Source organism: Gobio gobio (genome assembly GCF_949357685.1).
Source record: "Gobio gobio genome assembly, chromosome: 12".
NCBI lineage: Eukaryota > Metazoa > Chordata > Actinopteri > Cypriniformes > Gobionidae > Gobio > Gobio gobio.
In genome coordinates, this window is record NC_137105.1 from 19,321,207 (window position 1) to 19,333,895 (window position 12,689).

Consider the following 12,689-nt stretch of genomic DNA (forward strand, 5'->3'; position numbering starts at 1 on the left):
GAGAGAGATATGACCCAGTCTGCTATTTCTAGCAGAATAGTGGCCTAAAAGCTGAGAGCCTACATTCAGAGGTCACACTGAGGGAAGGGGAGGGGCAAATGTAGGCACATCTGATTTTTGACATTCTTGCATTCAGGAAAAAAGAAAAATAATATATTAAAGATGAATAAGATTTTACTAAAAGCCTTTTTGTACATTTCATATACTGTTTTTCTCTCTTTATTTCATTCTCTGTCTTCCTCTATAGCCATCTAATTCTGTTCTGTTCAACTTCTCTGTGATGAAAAATCCTGATTTCTTTACATTTTCATCTACAAATTATGTAAAGCTAATAGGTTAATGCAAAGTTAATGCAAACTCTGGGGGGGTTTATGAGAGTGCATAAAAAGGCGTCATTTCAACATCAGTTTAAAGGGTTACTTCAGCGATTTAGCATTAAGCTTTGTATCAGTAGAAAACCGGTAGTATATTCAAATTATGGTACTTTCCCCCCTCATATCCCCCTGAGACGAGAGAATTATGCATTTTATTTCTGGAAAAAATCCTGAATTTTTTGGCCAGAGGCTAAAGACTACTGCCAGTAGTAGGAGCTAGTTCCGCATGTTTTCAACCCGCCCACAGCGGAGGGATCTCACTCACAGAATGTAAATGCGCACGGCCTCTCGGATCGGGCATTAATAACAGTGCGGAGCAAAGTGAGTGTTTCAACTTTTCAATGAATTCCTTTGAAAGTCAAGCTTCCATATGTGATCTGAAAACGCACCAGACTGGACAAGCGCCGAGAATGATAGCCGCGCTTACCTCAGCTCTGCTCAGCTCTTTACTCTCGTGATGAATGAAATCGATCTCCTGCTGCGTTTCTGCCGTGACTTTCGTTCGGCTCACTCACACTTTATTGAAAAGACACGTTCAGTTTTTAATTGTAGTGTCTATTCTCTAACTGAACGAAATTATTTTATTACTATGAAAAACAAAACGACAGTGGGAGTGGTGCCACGGTGGGCAAGTGATAACCAATAGCCGTGGCTTTGGGAGTGGCCTCGTAGGGCAGCGAAGTAAGTGCATTCTGGGAGTTGTTGTCTTTCATCCACATGAGATAAAAATTAATTTTCTGTCTTTTCTCAGTCTAGAAGGCACCAAATTCAAAAATAATTTCACATTTCTACTACATAAATGACCCAGTTTAAATACACATTCATCTTCCCAGCGTTGAAGGGCCCCTTTAAATTGAAATAATAACTTTTATTGATGACTGCAATCTGCTATACATGCACAAAATCCCTGGATTATCACTTGTATGGTGAATGATCTTGCAAATCTCAATTAGGAGTGTTCTGCCAAATCCAAACCTGAAAACAAAGCTGACTCTTGGTCGGTGGCTGCAGACGACTTCTTTGCTTGCTCAGTCTCAGATTCAGTAAACAAAAAATGCTTTATTCTTAAGGCCTGTTCACACCAAGGACGATAACTATAAAGATAAAGATATAGTTCTAAAAATAGTTTTCAGTATTAAAGAATAGCAGAGTTCACACCACATCTACAACGATAATGGCACAGAGAAACAATCACTTTCAGAGCGATTTTATCCAGCTGATGAATGATTAAAACATTGACAGCCAATCAGAATCCATCCTGCTGTAACAAGCTTGAGCATTTAAAGTGACAGAGAAGCACACACTTGGGATAAACAAACCAACATTGTCTGCTGGTGTGGTCGGTAATATAGTTGTCGTCCTTGGTGTGAATGGACTATATATCAGTCATATGATGATCACATGATGCTAGATATATGGTTCCTATTGCATCAGCAATAGTGCTCCTGGTCATAAGTGTGAAGGGATGACTACAAAAATAGTTCATATTCAACAAACAAGATCCAGTGGTTTATTAGATTAACTTTGGAACAACTTAAATTTTACAATGTAACACTACAGAGCAGTCAGCTATGACAAAATGTCTACTTCTAAACAGTTCTATTCATCACTGTTTCTTCTTTCTAGGCGACATGTTCTTCATGTGCACACAAGTGCTTCATTTGCCGTCCACCTACATCTTTGCAGCATGTCTCCTTTCGTGTTTGGTGATGAGGAGACTGTTATGCCTCACCTTGACAAGGCACGTCCACATCAACACACACCCACATACATTCTGAGGTTGCACCGACTAGTTGATTAGTCCTACCTCTAGTCGACATATCAGTACCATCTGTTCTATACGTACTGTAGTATGTAGGATGATCAGAATGTAATTTGCTTCATATAATAACCTGTAACAGTAAAAATAAAATTGTCAGTTCTTATGCCTCCTGTTTCTCTTCTGCCTTTGTCTAGGAGAGTGTGAGGTTCTGTGAGCAGGCTGTAATGATCGTGCGAGCTCTGGGTCGAGTGATCAGCTGCTTTTCAGATCCAGAGGAACTACCATCAACCACTAAAGAACTTGAGAAGACCCATGGTGTAGACATACAGCAACAAATGGTGGGTTATATGGAAACTTGCACACTCTTTCAGAACACTGAAACCAAAACTATTTTGTATTTCCTTTTTTACTTTAACAGTCATGAAATAGATCCACTGACATACAGTCATTATTTTAATTAATAAAATATGTGCTCTTTCAGAATTTAAAAACTGAGCTCTTTATGACTCATCAGCAATGTTCACACCACTGTACCAGCAAGCAGCCGTGAAATGTCATTGCTAATCTTTTGTATATATAATTTAATTCAAAATGCATTGTTTTTCCACATCTTTCATTCCTAAAATTAATTATTTTTTAACTATACATTTTTACAATTAAAGCCAAGTTTTGTTATTTTTTATTTTTAAATTTGTAAAAGTGACAAATGTGATAAATGACTAAAATAGAGGTCAGTAAATTGTGTATTGATTTTATATATGTTTTTATGTATATTGTCTCGTACAGGTGTTCAACGAGGCTGTGTATCATATGTTCTTCTCTGCTCTGGGGCGGAAACTGACCTCTGAGGAACTGTTTGCTGTACAGACTCTTCTGGGAGACCGATCGCCACATGGCAGCAATGATAAAGCCATGGATGCACGATCAGGTGAGTTGTCTTTGACATGTGTGGCTAACAGAGTCTCTCTTTGAGTTTAATCATATTACACCCATCATAGCATGACTTTATGGACACGTTTCTTCACCCTGTAATAGATGACACTCCAGAGCACTGGAACGGCAGACAGGCCACAGACAAGGAAATGCAGGCAGCCACAGTCCTGCAGGCAGGTTGGAAGGGATACCTTGTCAGAGAGATCCTCACTGCGGCAAGACCAGGTAAAAGTCCAGCATCACCTGAAATATGATCTAATGATACCTGGTATAAAAAGTAAAGAAGAGACTGTGGATTTAAGAATTTATGCCAATTGTCTTTGCCATCTGATTCGTACCCATTCCCTTGTGGTCAGTTATGTCGGACATCTGTTCTGTGGGTTTTTATATTTGCGAGAGAGAGAGAGAGCTGCAAGGCCCTGGAGCTCGTACTTATCAATGAAGCTGCCAGTCATTCTAAACGAGTATGACAGCAGAGAGAATAGCACACCTCTCCATCTCTCTCTCCATCTGGCTCCATACCTCCAAGCATCACTCCATCCTCAGCCTGACAGTATGAGTGACAGGGAGAGTGGCCGAGAGAAAGTGAGAAAGAAAGAAAGATGCAGCAGTATCAGAAACGAAGGGAAAATGAGAGGAAGGATAACAAGGATAAAGGATGTAACAGAATCCGTCTGAGCAAGATAATGGAAATTATATTTCAAGAACCAATAACTTCTGGGAAGCTCAGCCAACTTTGAGTCAAAACAGGCAAGCAGTCTCCAAAGATCCTACTATTGCTCATCAAGCTCTAGTTACTTCAAAAATTCAATTTAATATGTGAAAATTACAGTGTGGATTCAGCACACACAGATGAACAGGACCCTATTAAACAGACTTGCCACTGAACCATGAATTTGTGAAAATCCACATTTTTTATATTATGAGCTGGTGCAGGAAAAAAAGATGCAGTTCTTATCTTTCATTCTCAATATTTAGTTAATTAATTATTTAGAGTTGAATTAAATCAAAAATAATATTAGATGGAAAAACTTAAACAAAAAAAGTCTTGGCAACTAACAAATAAAAAGTTCTACAATTATTAAAACTAAAACTGAACTACAAATAAATTAAAATAAAATATACAGTTAATAATACTAAAATAACAGACATTGAAGATGGAACACACTAATTTTAGCAGTGGTATATTTAGTTATTAAATGTAAAATTGGATTGGTTCCAAATTTTTGAATGAATGTCATTCTCTGTATCGTTCTGAAAGAGTTTGTGTCATTATGACTTTCATTCGCAAATGAGCCTCAGAGCGGTTTGTCTCCTACCTGCCAGTATGAAATTAATTTAATTTTTTCCTTCTAGCTCTAGAGATGGGCAGATATAATAACTATAATTGTATGTGTCCTGGAGAGAGGAGAGAGGAATATTTCAATGAACAAAGGCAAACCTGGCTGGTAAAATGATTGGCATTATAGAAGCAGAGGGACTGAGATTTGTTGGGTTCATTTATCTGTCACAGAGGCTTTTCTGCATCATCTTTTAATCTAAAACTGGGCCAAATCTAACCATGTTATTCAATCCAGTTTCACAGCTCCAAGGTGAACGTTGTGGGTTTTTATGAGTGCTTATTACGGTGTGCTCGTGTTTGTGTGTTCTTAGGCACCAAGGAAAATTTGAGCGTCGCTAAGACTCTGCAAGACATGTGGGCTCCTGTGGAATCAGATGTGGAGAAACATGCCGTATTGTTTCTGAGGTGAATTATTCATTTTAAAGAATCATTTCTCTCCTCCATTGTGGTCCTCGGTGGTACCATCTGCTGTTTACTGTCTGTGCGCTTGGCTTTAGTTGCGGGGAGGGTCTGTAGAGAGTGACCTCTGGCCTGGGGGGTTGAATGTGGCATGTGTCTGGGTTCAGTGGGTGGGTGGTATGTTCTCCCAGCGTTTGTAGCCTAACCTAGCCGACTCTGACAATCTGGGTGTCATAGGTCGGTTTTTGTCTGCTTGAATCTTTATCCAGTACTAAGTGTGCATTTCTGGTAGACACATGGTTGCTAATGGTGAAGGAATAGCAGAGCTGTACCCCTGTAGAGAGGACGAGTACAACAAAATAACGTTCACTGACTATTCAGTGCCCGTACCAGAAAAGGCAAACTCCTGGATTCTGATCTTCAGGTTGGGAACACTCATTTTACATTTAAAGCAAAAAATAAACTTTTATAAAGAAATGCATACATTGAGCTCAATGTTTCCTTGTGTATTTGTTTGATTAAACTTTTTTATTATTTCCAGGGAGGTATTTCATGTTCCTAAGAACATGCTGCTTGTTCCTAAGATCTTCTCCCCTCTTCCTGTATGTATTGTACATGTCATCAATAATGATACCTTAGAGGAGATACCCAGGGTCTTTAACAAGGTGGAGCCATACATATACACGCCAAATAAGGTTTGTCTTTGTCAGTAAGACAACCCCTCTCCATGTTTTTATACATATATACATTATATTTTTTTATATATATATTGTATGTCTTCTGTTTCACAATCTGTAGGGTGGTTATACGTTTGCAGCTGAGGCACATACTGGAGACACGCCTTTGAATGGAGGACAGTGGCGAATGCGTTTGATTGGCTCCCGAGAACCCCTTCCACAGCTAGCCAGAGAAACCCCAAGCAATATCTTTTCAGTGAAAGAGATGAAAGGTTACTACATTCCTAATCAAAAGAACATCATCTGCAGGTTAGCATATACATCAAGCATACTAAGTAAAAGCTTGTATGCATATTTTATGTTCAAGTTATTTTGTAAGCACTGCAGAGCTCCAAGTTACCATTTAGGTTTTAGCTTTGCACAGCATTTTCATAGAGACAGTCAGTTATGTTGCATTCAAGAATGATCTAAAGTGTGTGTTTTTCCTACCAGACATGTGATAAATGTCTCCAGTGATCACAGTGCTACCGTGCAGTTTCAGACCTCAAAATCAGACGTCTACATTAAACTCAGTATACTAGACCATGAGAAAGAGGTTGCCAGCAGTCAGGGCAAAGGGCATGTCACCATCCCAGTCTACTGCTTCTTAGCTAGCAATGGTTTGTACACACACACACACACACACACACACAAACACAAACACACAAACTGTATTTTTATATATATATATATATATATATATAAACGTGGACATTCTGACGAGAATGACTAACCTACTCCACTCATGAACCGCTCACCGGTAAAATGACGTTCGCTCAAATCCCGCTCAGAGCCTCAGACATGACATTTATCTGTACTGTAGCCTACTATACTTTTTGTAGCCATTAATGTTTAAATATTATAATGTTATTTTTCAATTTCTTCTGATTATGAAAAGTGCAAAGATGCGAGTGGGTCAGAAATTATTTTAACTACTTCATTAAGTTTTGTTTTGTAGAAAGCCTTTCTTTAAAGTGAATTTCGTTTTGTATAAATTGTATATTAATTGTAATCAATGGTTCATCAGCCAATTGCCTGGATTTAATAAATAAGAAGCAAATAATAATCGTGACATGAAGGCGCCGAAGCGATCACTTTCATTGCACATGAACTGGAGCGAGTCTCATAAATAAAACGAAACTCAGCAGGCTACTTGCCTCACAGACATGAGAAATATGTGTATAGAAAGCTTGAAATGTCTACTTTTAAACTAAACAATTCGAAACGAAAAGAAATAGATAAGCAAAGCGCACTGTTCACGCGAGCAGCTCATGACTGGTGTCTCAGAGCGTTTTTGTTTAGAATGCTGCGCTTCATCACTGCATGTGCTGTGAGTTTAACATGCATTTTTAGACTAATCCTGACTTGTGCAACTTTGTACACATTTGTTTCTTAGTTGTAGTATTAGTTCTTACTTTGCTTAAAATAGATATATTATTTCTGATTATGGCAAAGCTTTCTGCCCACCCAACTAGGCTAATAAGGTAATTATTAAAAAATCACAAATGGTTGATCAAGGGCCCGGCCCGACCTGGCCCGAGGATAGTGGCGGGAAATATCGGCCCGACCTGGCCCCGTCAAGTTCGGGCTCGGGTTCGGGCTCGGCCAGAGAATCTAAACTCTAGTCGTCAGTAGATCACACGCAGAACTGTCCACTCCCATCAGTGCTTTTATGGAACTGCGCTCTCACACTATTTTGCCCTGTTTAGTAAATCTGACCCTAAATGTCTTTACTGACACTTTTGATCAATGTAATGCATTCTCCTTGCTGAATAAAAATAATGATTGATTTTTTTTAAATGGTACTGACCTCGAACCTGTATAAAGAGTGGTCCCTAAAATAATTGGAAAACTTACTAAACATATTAAAATGTATGAATGTCATTGCATTGTAGAGATTAAAAAAAGTTTTCTTTTTCAGATTAGAAATGACAAGGAAATGCATATAAATAGTAATTAATTATATATATAAAAAAAACAGGTAACAACAAACTATCTTAAACTTAAAATGAATTATAATTAATAGATTAAATTGAGAAAAATATTTACTCAAGACACATTTGCATATTTCGACACAAATAAATCACATATGCAGTCTGTCACAGACTGTGATATTTCCAAAGACTCACACAAACTAAGGTATAGTTTGTACTCCTTTCTTTTCCTTTAGTCCAAGACTTCTTGTCCACCCACTCCACATTTTGTCTTAACACATATTCACTTTATAAAGTCACTGTCTCAGTTACTTAGCTACAGCCTGACTCTGCCAGCTTTAGAGTGTATTTATAGGGTGTTCATTTGTGTGTGTGTGTATTGGTTGCAGGCAGTTCTGTGGCCCAGGCGGGGGCGAGGCATGATCAGGGCAGCCTTACAGCAGAAGGGAGAGTGACAGGAGGGGGCGGAGGAAAGGAAGGGAGTGACCAGCACCCTACAGACACACTGGTACCTGTCACCACAGACAGCTTCTGCTGTCACTTGTGTGTGTGTGTGTGTGTGTGTGTGTGTGTGTGTGTGTGTGTGTGTGTGTGTGTGTGTGTGTGTGTGTGTGTGTGTGTGTGTGTGTGTGTGTGTGTGTGTGTGTATGTGTGGTAGCATCTGAACTTCTAGTTGCAAAGAAAGAAAAAAGTACACTTTTTTTTTTTAGATTGTTTATATATTGAAATCAGTTTGCATGTGGATGGCTGATTTATGTTTATATTTTACATGTTCTTTTTCTTAATGCACTGACTTCTTAACTTTCTGACTTTTTTATGCTTGTCAATGTGTGTCTTACAGTTTCATAAGTATTATATACTGGCGGAGGTGTTACAGGAGAGCTGGCATTTAGATGAATCTCTCTCCTCCTTCATCCAGAAAATCAGAGACATAGAGCGCAGTGAAATGAGAGGTATGGCCAATCTTACACTAGATACTAAGATCCCTACCAAACAGGTGTCTTTTCCAGGCTGTTAGGGCCGTGACACACCAAGCCGACAGTCGGCCGTCAGGTGCATCTGTCAGGCTAGTTTTTGCAGTGTGTTCCACACGTCGGAAGCCGACATTTGAATCGGCGTTGAGGCCGTCGGTGAGAGAGATCACTCTGATTGCCTGTTCAGTTTAGCGAACGAGTCAATCCACGAAAATATAAGCGAAAGTGATGAAAGCGAGCAAAGAAGTTAAGACGGCACAGACTGAAGGCTGTTATAATTTTATGTCATCCCTCCTGAGCATTCCAATATGCAAATATTTTCATAACAATATGAGCCGCCTGGAATGAAGAGGGTGAACAGCAAGATTAATATTCAAAATGGTAAGTAAGTGCTGCTTTGTTAACGGTTTATATATCTGCAGTCCTAGTTTCAGTTTTCCTTTTTGAATGACTAATATAGACTATTGATACCTGCATGATTTAGACAGTTATTTATTTACACGCAGACTGCACATGCTAGTTGCATTCGCATGTAGCCTTTGTGATGTGTTCAAGCACATGCGAGGTAACAACATAATCAACTTTCGTCCCGCTAGTTCTTTGATGTCAGCTTGGCGTGTTATGGCCTTTAGACTTGTAACTGCAACCCACTGAATAATGCAGTAGATTGGACAGATATACTGTGCTTCATTGATTAAATAAAATTAGCTATATATATATATATATATATATATATATATATATATATATATATATATATATATATATATATATATATATATATATATACAGTATATATACAGTCAAACCAAAATTTATTCTGACACATTCAACATTTTCTCACATTATCACAGTTTATTCGCTAGTTTAGTAAATGGTTATAAAATATGACAAGAACTCAGAGTTAAACTGTGTCAGAACAAATTCATCTTGATAATGTCAGATAACTTTGATAGAAAGGTATGAAATGAATTACAATCAGCGGTCAGCTGTTACAATTAGATTACGTACACAATTAGATAATACCAATTTAGGTCAACCAATTACCAAGCAATGCTTAATTTTGTTCAGTCTGTGGTGTAGAAGGTTGCATTAGCAATTAAAGAAAAAAACACTTTAGCAAAACATGTTCAGGTCAAAGTGTCAATTTTGTTATCAGTTGTACTGGTAGTCCACTGGATGAAGATCTTTTGGGTATAATATGTCACAGTTTTCTTTATTTTGCTATCCTCACTTATAGTGTCCTTCTCCCACTAGTAAAAAAATGATATCTGGTGTCTGAATAATTTTTGGTTTGACTGTATATATAAATCATCATAAAGATTCAACTCAAGCTAATCTCCATTTTCCAAAGCACCAACACAGGATACTGTGTATTTTGACAGTGAAATGTGCTAAAATTTCTAATTGATTCAGCCCTGCTGATTCAGACTGGATCCAATCATTTCAAAAAACAATTGCTCGCTGACGTTTGTAAGGTTCATGCGATCGAATCTCGCGTGTTCTTCAGGCTGCTGCCATCGATTTATTAATGTTTGTGTTTTAATAGTAGAAGCCAGGCTTGAGAAATTAAATGAAAAATACAATAATATTACATAAACTGCCATCAACTGTGGAAAAAAGTCATTTTACTCTTGTTTTTATTTTAATTTCATAAGGGAAATGATTTTCACTACTTGTTTTCGTTGTTTTTTTTTGTGTATTTTTTTTTTTAAACCATGTCCTGGACTCATCTGTCTGTATGTGGTTTAAATCTCTGTTCATGTTTTCTCATTCAGTCTGAAGTGTACTGAATAGGCTGACTCTCGTCCCACCTGTGCTGCTTTGATTAACTGAGAGCTGGCCGTCAAAAATATAATGGAAGCCTACTAAATTCATCTGCTTGTGGTAAATAGGGAAATGCGATTCGCTTTGCCCTTGGATGGATGACATAAGGTCATGTGCTGTTGGTCAGCACATGGATGGGCTGCAAACAACCTTGATTTTACTGAGGAAAAATGAATAAACAGGACGCTCATAGAAATGGAAATTGGAAGGATTGAGATGGAGGGAGAGGAAAAGTGTGCTAGGCTATTGGATGTGCATGTATTGTGAAGAGGTAGTGGAAATGAACTAGTTTGCATGATTGCCTGGCTCCAATAATAACATTAAGATTCTTTTGTCCTCCTGATCCCTTGATATTAAATGTATTCCTTGTTTTGTTTTTTCCTTTTTTTGTGTGTGCATCCATAATTTAGATGAATCTAGGTGGTTAAATGTCTCTGATTGGGCTTTTATCAGTGATGTGAGTGTGTGTGTGTGTGTGTGTGTGTGTAGATCAGCATGTGCACTGTACTTTGACGAGCATGTGCGTCATACTCCACACGTGCCTCTCGTTTAATTTTCAGATAAGCTTGTGTAAATGGGTCAATGGGAAGTCAAATGAAGTTGGCTCTTGCCCTCTGGTGCCCTGGGAAGTATTTCTGGAGGAAAGAGAATTGAATTAACCCAGTTGAGTGGCTCTCAATGGAGCAGGAGCCACCCTGAACGGTTATCATGCACACCAATCAATAAATGCACATGGGAACCAGGCTCAGTGCACTGAACTCAGCCTCATATGGAATATATACAGTATGGCATTTAGGTTCCCGGCTGGAATGATCTCCATGCTTGCTTTCAATGTGTATATATAATCTTGAGAGAGAAATTGCTTTGGCCTTGATGTACACCAGTGTAAAAATATGCATGTGTGTGTGTGTGTGTGTGTGTGTGTGTGTATAGTACATTATGTATAAATACATTAATATTTAGTATTATAATTCATTATATATATATATATATATATATATATATATATATATATATATATATATATATATATATATATATATATATATATATATATATATATATATATATATATATATATATATATATATATAATACAAATGAGTATTATTATAATTAAAATGAAACATTAATACCTTAATATGCATAGTATTGACATTTTGGTAACACTGTGCTGTCAGAGTATGACTTCAGATTAAATTAGGGTTCTGTGAGGGTGTCCTTATGGATAATGTTGGTGCCCTAAGTAAACTGTCCACTAGGATGTACCCTTACACTTAGAATAACTGAAGAAAGGGAAAGAGATTTAGAGTTCAGTTTTTAAATAGAGCAATACTGCCATCTAGCAGGATTTACATCTACGTTTACATTTCTAAAAGCCTCAGCCAGCATGTTGGACAGATTGTTCTGGAAATGGCTTAAATATACAGTAGTTGTCTCTGCACGTATAGCTACATAAACGTACTTATTATTAAACAAATTACACACCTTACATTTAATTTAAATTAAATTTGTCTGTCAAACTTGTCTGTTTGATCTCTCTATTTTACATGGACAGTGTTTGGGGATATTTTGGATGACACATCCACGCTCGTGGGTAAGGACCAACAAAACAAAGATGGCCAGAAATCTGCTCCCAAATCAACCCACAAGCCCAAGGAACGTGAAAAGGACAAAGACAAACTAACATCTAAGTCGAGCTCCATTATGGACCATGTTAGTACAGTTTGTTTGCCTGTGCATATACAGTTGTGGTCAGAATTATTGGCACACCTTGTAAATATGATCAAAGATGGCTGTAAAAATAAATCTGCATCGTTTATCCTTTTTAGCTTTTATTTAAAACAAATCACAAAAATCTAACCTTTCATTGAAGTAAAAGAATTGAAAGTGGGGAGTAAATCACATTATGAAATAAATGCTTTTCTCCAAAACACGTTTCAAAACCTTTTATTAAATACATTTCGCAACCTCATTTTGCCAAGATAACAGCTGTGAGTCTTCTTCTATAATGCCTAATTCTATAATACGTTTGGAGAACACCTGACAAGAGGTCAGAGACCATTCCTCCATATAGAATTTCTCCAGATCCTTCAGATTCCCAGCTCCATCTTGGTGGTACTTCTCTTCAGTTCAGCCACTCATTTTCAATAGGGTTCAGGTCAGGAAACTGGGATGGTCAAGGCAGAAGCTTCATTTTGTGCTCAGTGACACATTTGTGTGTTGATTTTGATGTTAGTTTTGGAACGTTGTCCTGATGGAAGATCCAACCATGGCCCGTTATAAGATTTCTATCAGAGGCTGTCAGGTTTTGATTTTTTATCTGTTGGTATTTGCTAGAATCCATGATATCATGTATCTGAACAAGATGTCCAGGACCTCCAGCAAAAAAATAGGCCCAGAACATTAAAGGTCCAGTGGTATTTTT

General features: G+C 37.7%; 1 protein-coding gene across 1 annotated transcript in view; it reads left to right on the forward strand.

Moving 5' to 3' along the window:
* LOC307135669 (androglobin-like) overlaps positions 1-12,689 on the forward strand; it is a gene marked incomplete at both ends in the record, with an annotated part of 47,977 nt that overhangs the window by 30,590 nt on the left and 4,698 nt on the right. The window contains 12 exons of the mRNA XM_079832241.1: positions 2,001-2,115; positions 2,331-2,474; positions 2,923-3,064; positions 3,172-3,294; positions 4,723-4,816; positions 5,103-5,234; positions 5,352-5,505; positions 5,609-5,796; positions 5,980-6,150; positions 7,854-7,968; positions 8,302-8,413; positions 11,820-11,977. Coding sequence (XP_079688367.1) covers positions 2,001-2,115; positions 2,331-2,474; positions 2,923-3,064; positions 3,172-3,294; positions 4,723-4,816; positions 5,103-5,234; positions 5,352-5,505; positions 5,609-5,796; positions 5,980-6,150; positions 7,854-7,968; positions 8,302-8,413; positions 11,820-11,977 — 1,648 coding nt within the window. The remainder of the gene's footprint in view (positions 1-2,000; positions 2,116-2,330; positions 2,475-2,922; positions 3,065-3,171; positions 3,295-4,722; positions 4,817-5,102; positions 5,235-5,351; positions 5,506-5,608; positions 5,797-5,979; positions 6,151-7,853; positions 7,969-8,301; positions 8,414-11,819; positions 11,978-12,689) is intronic.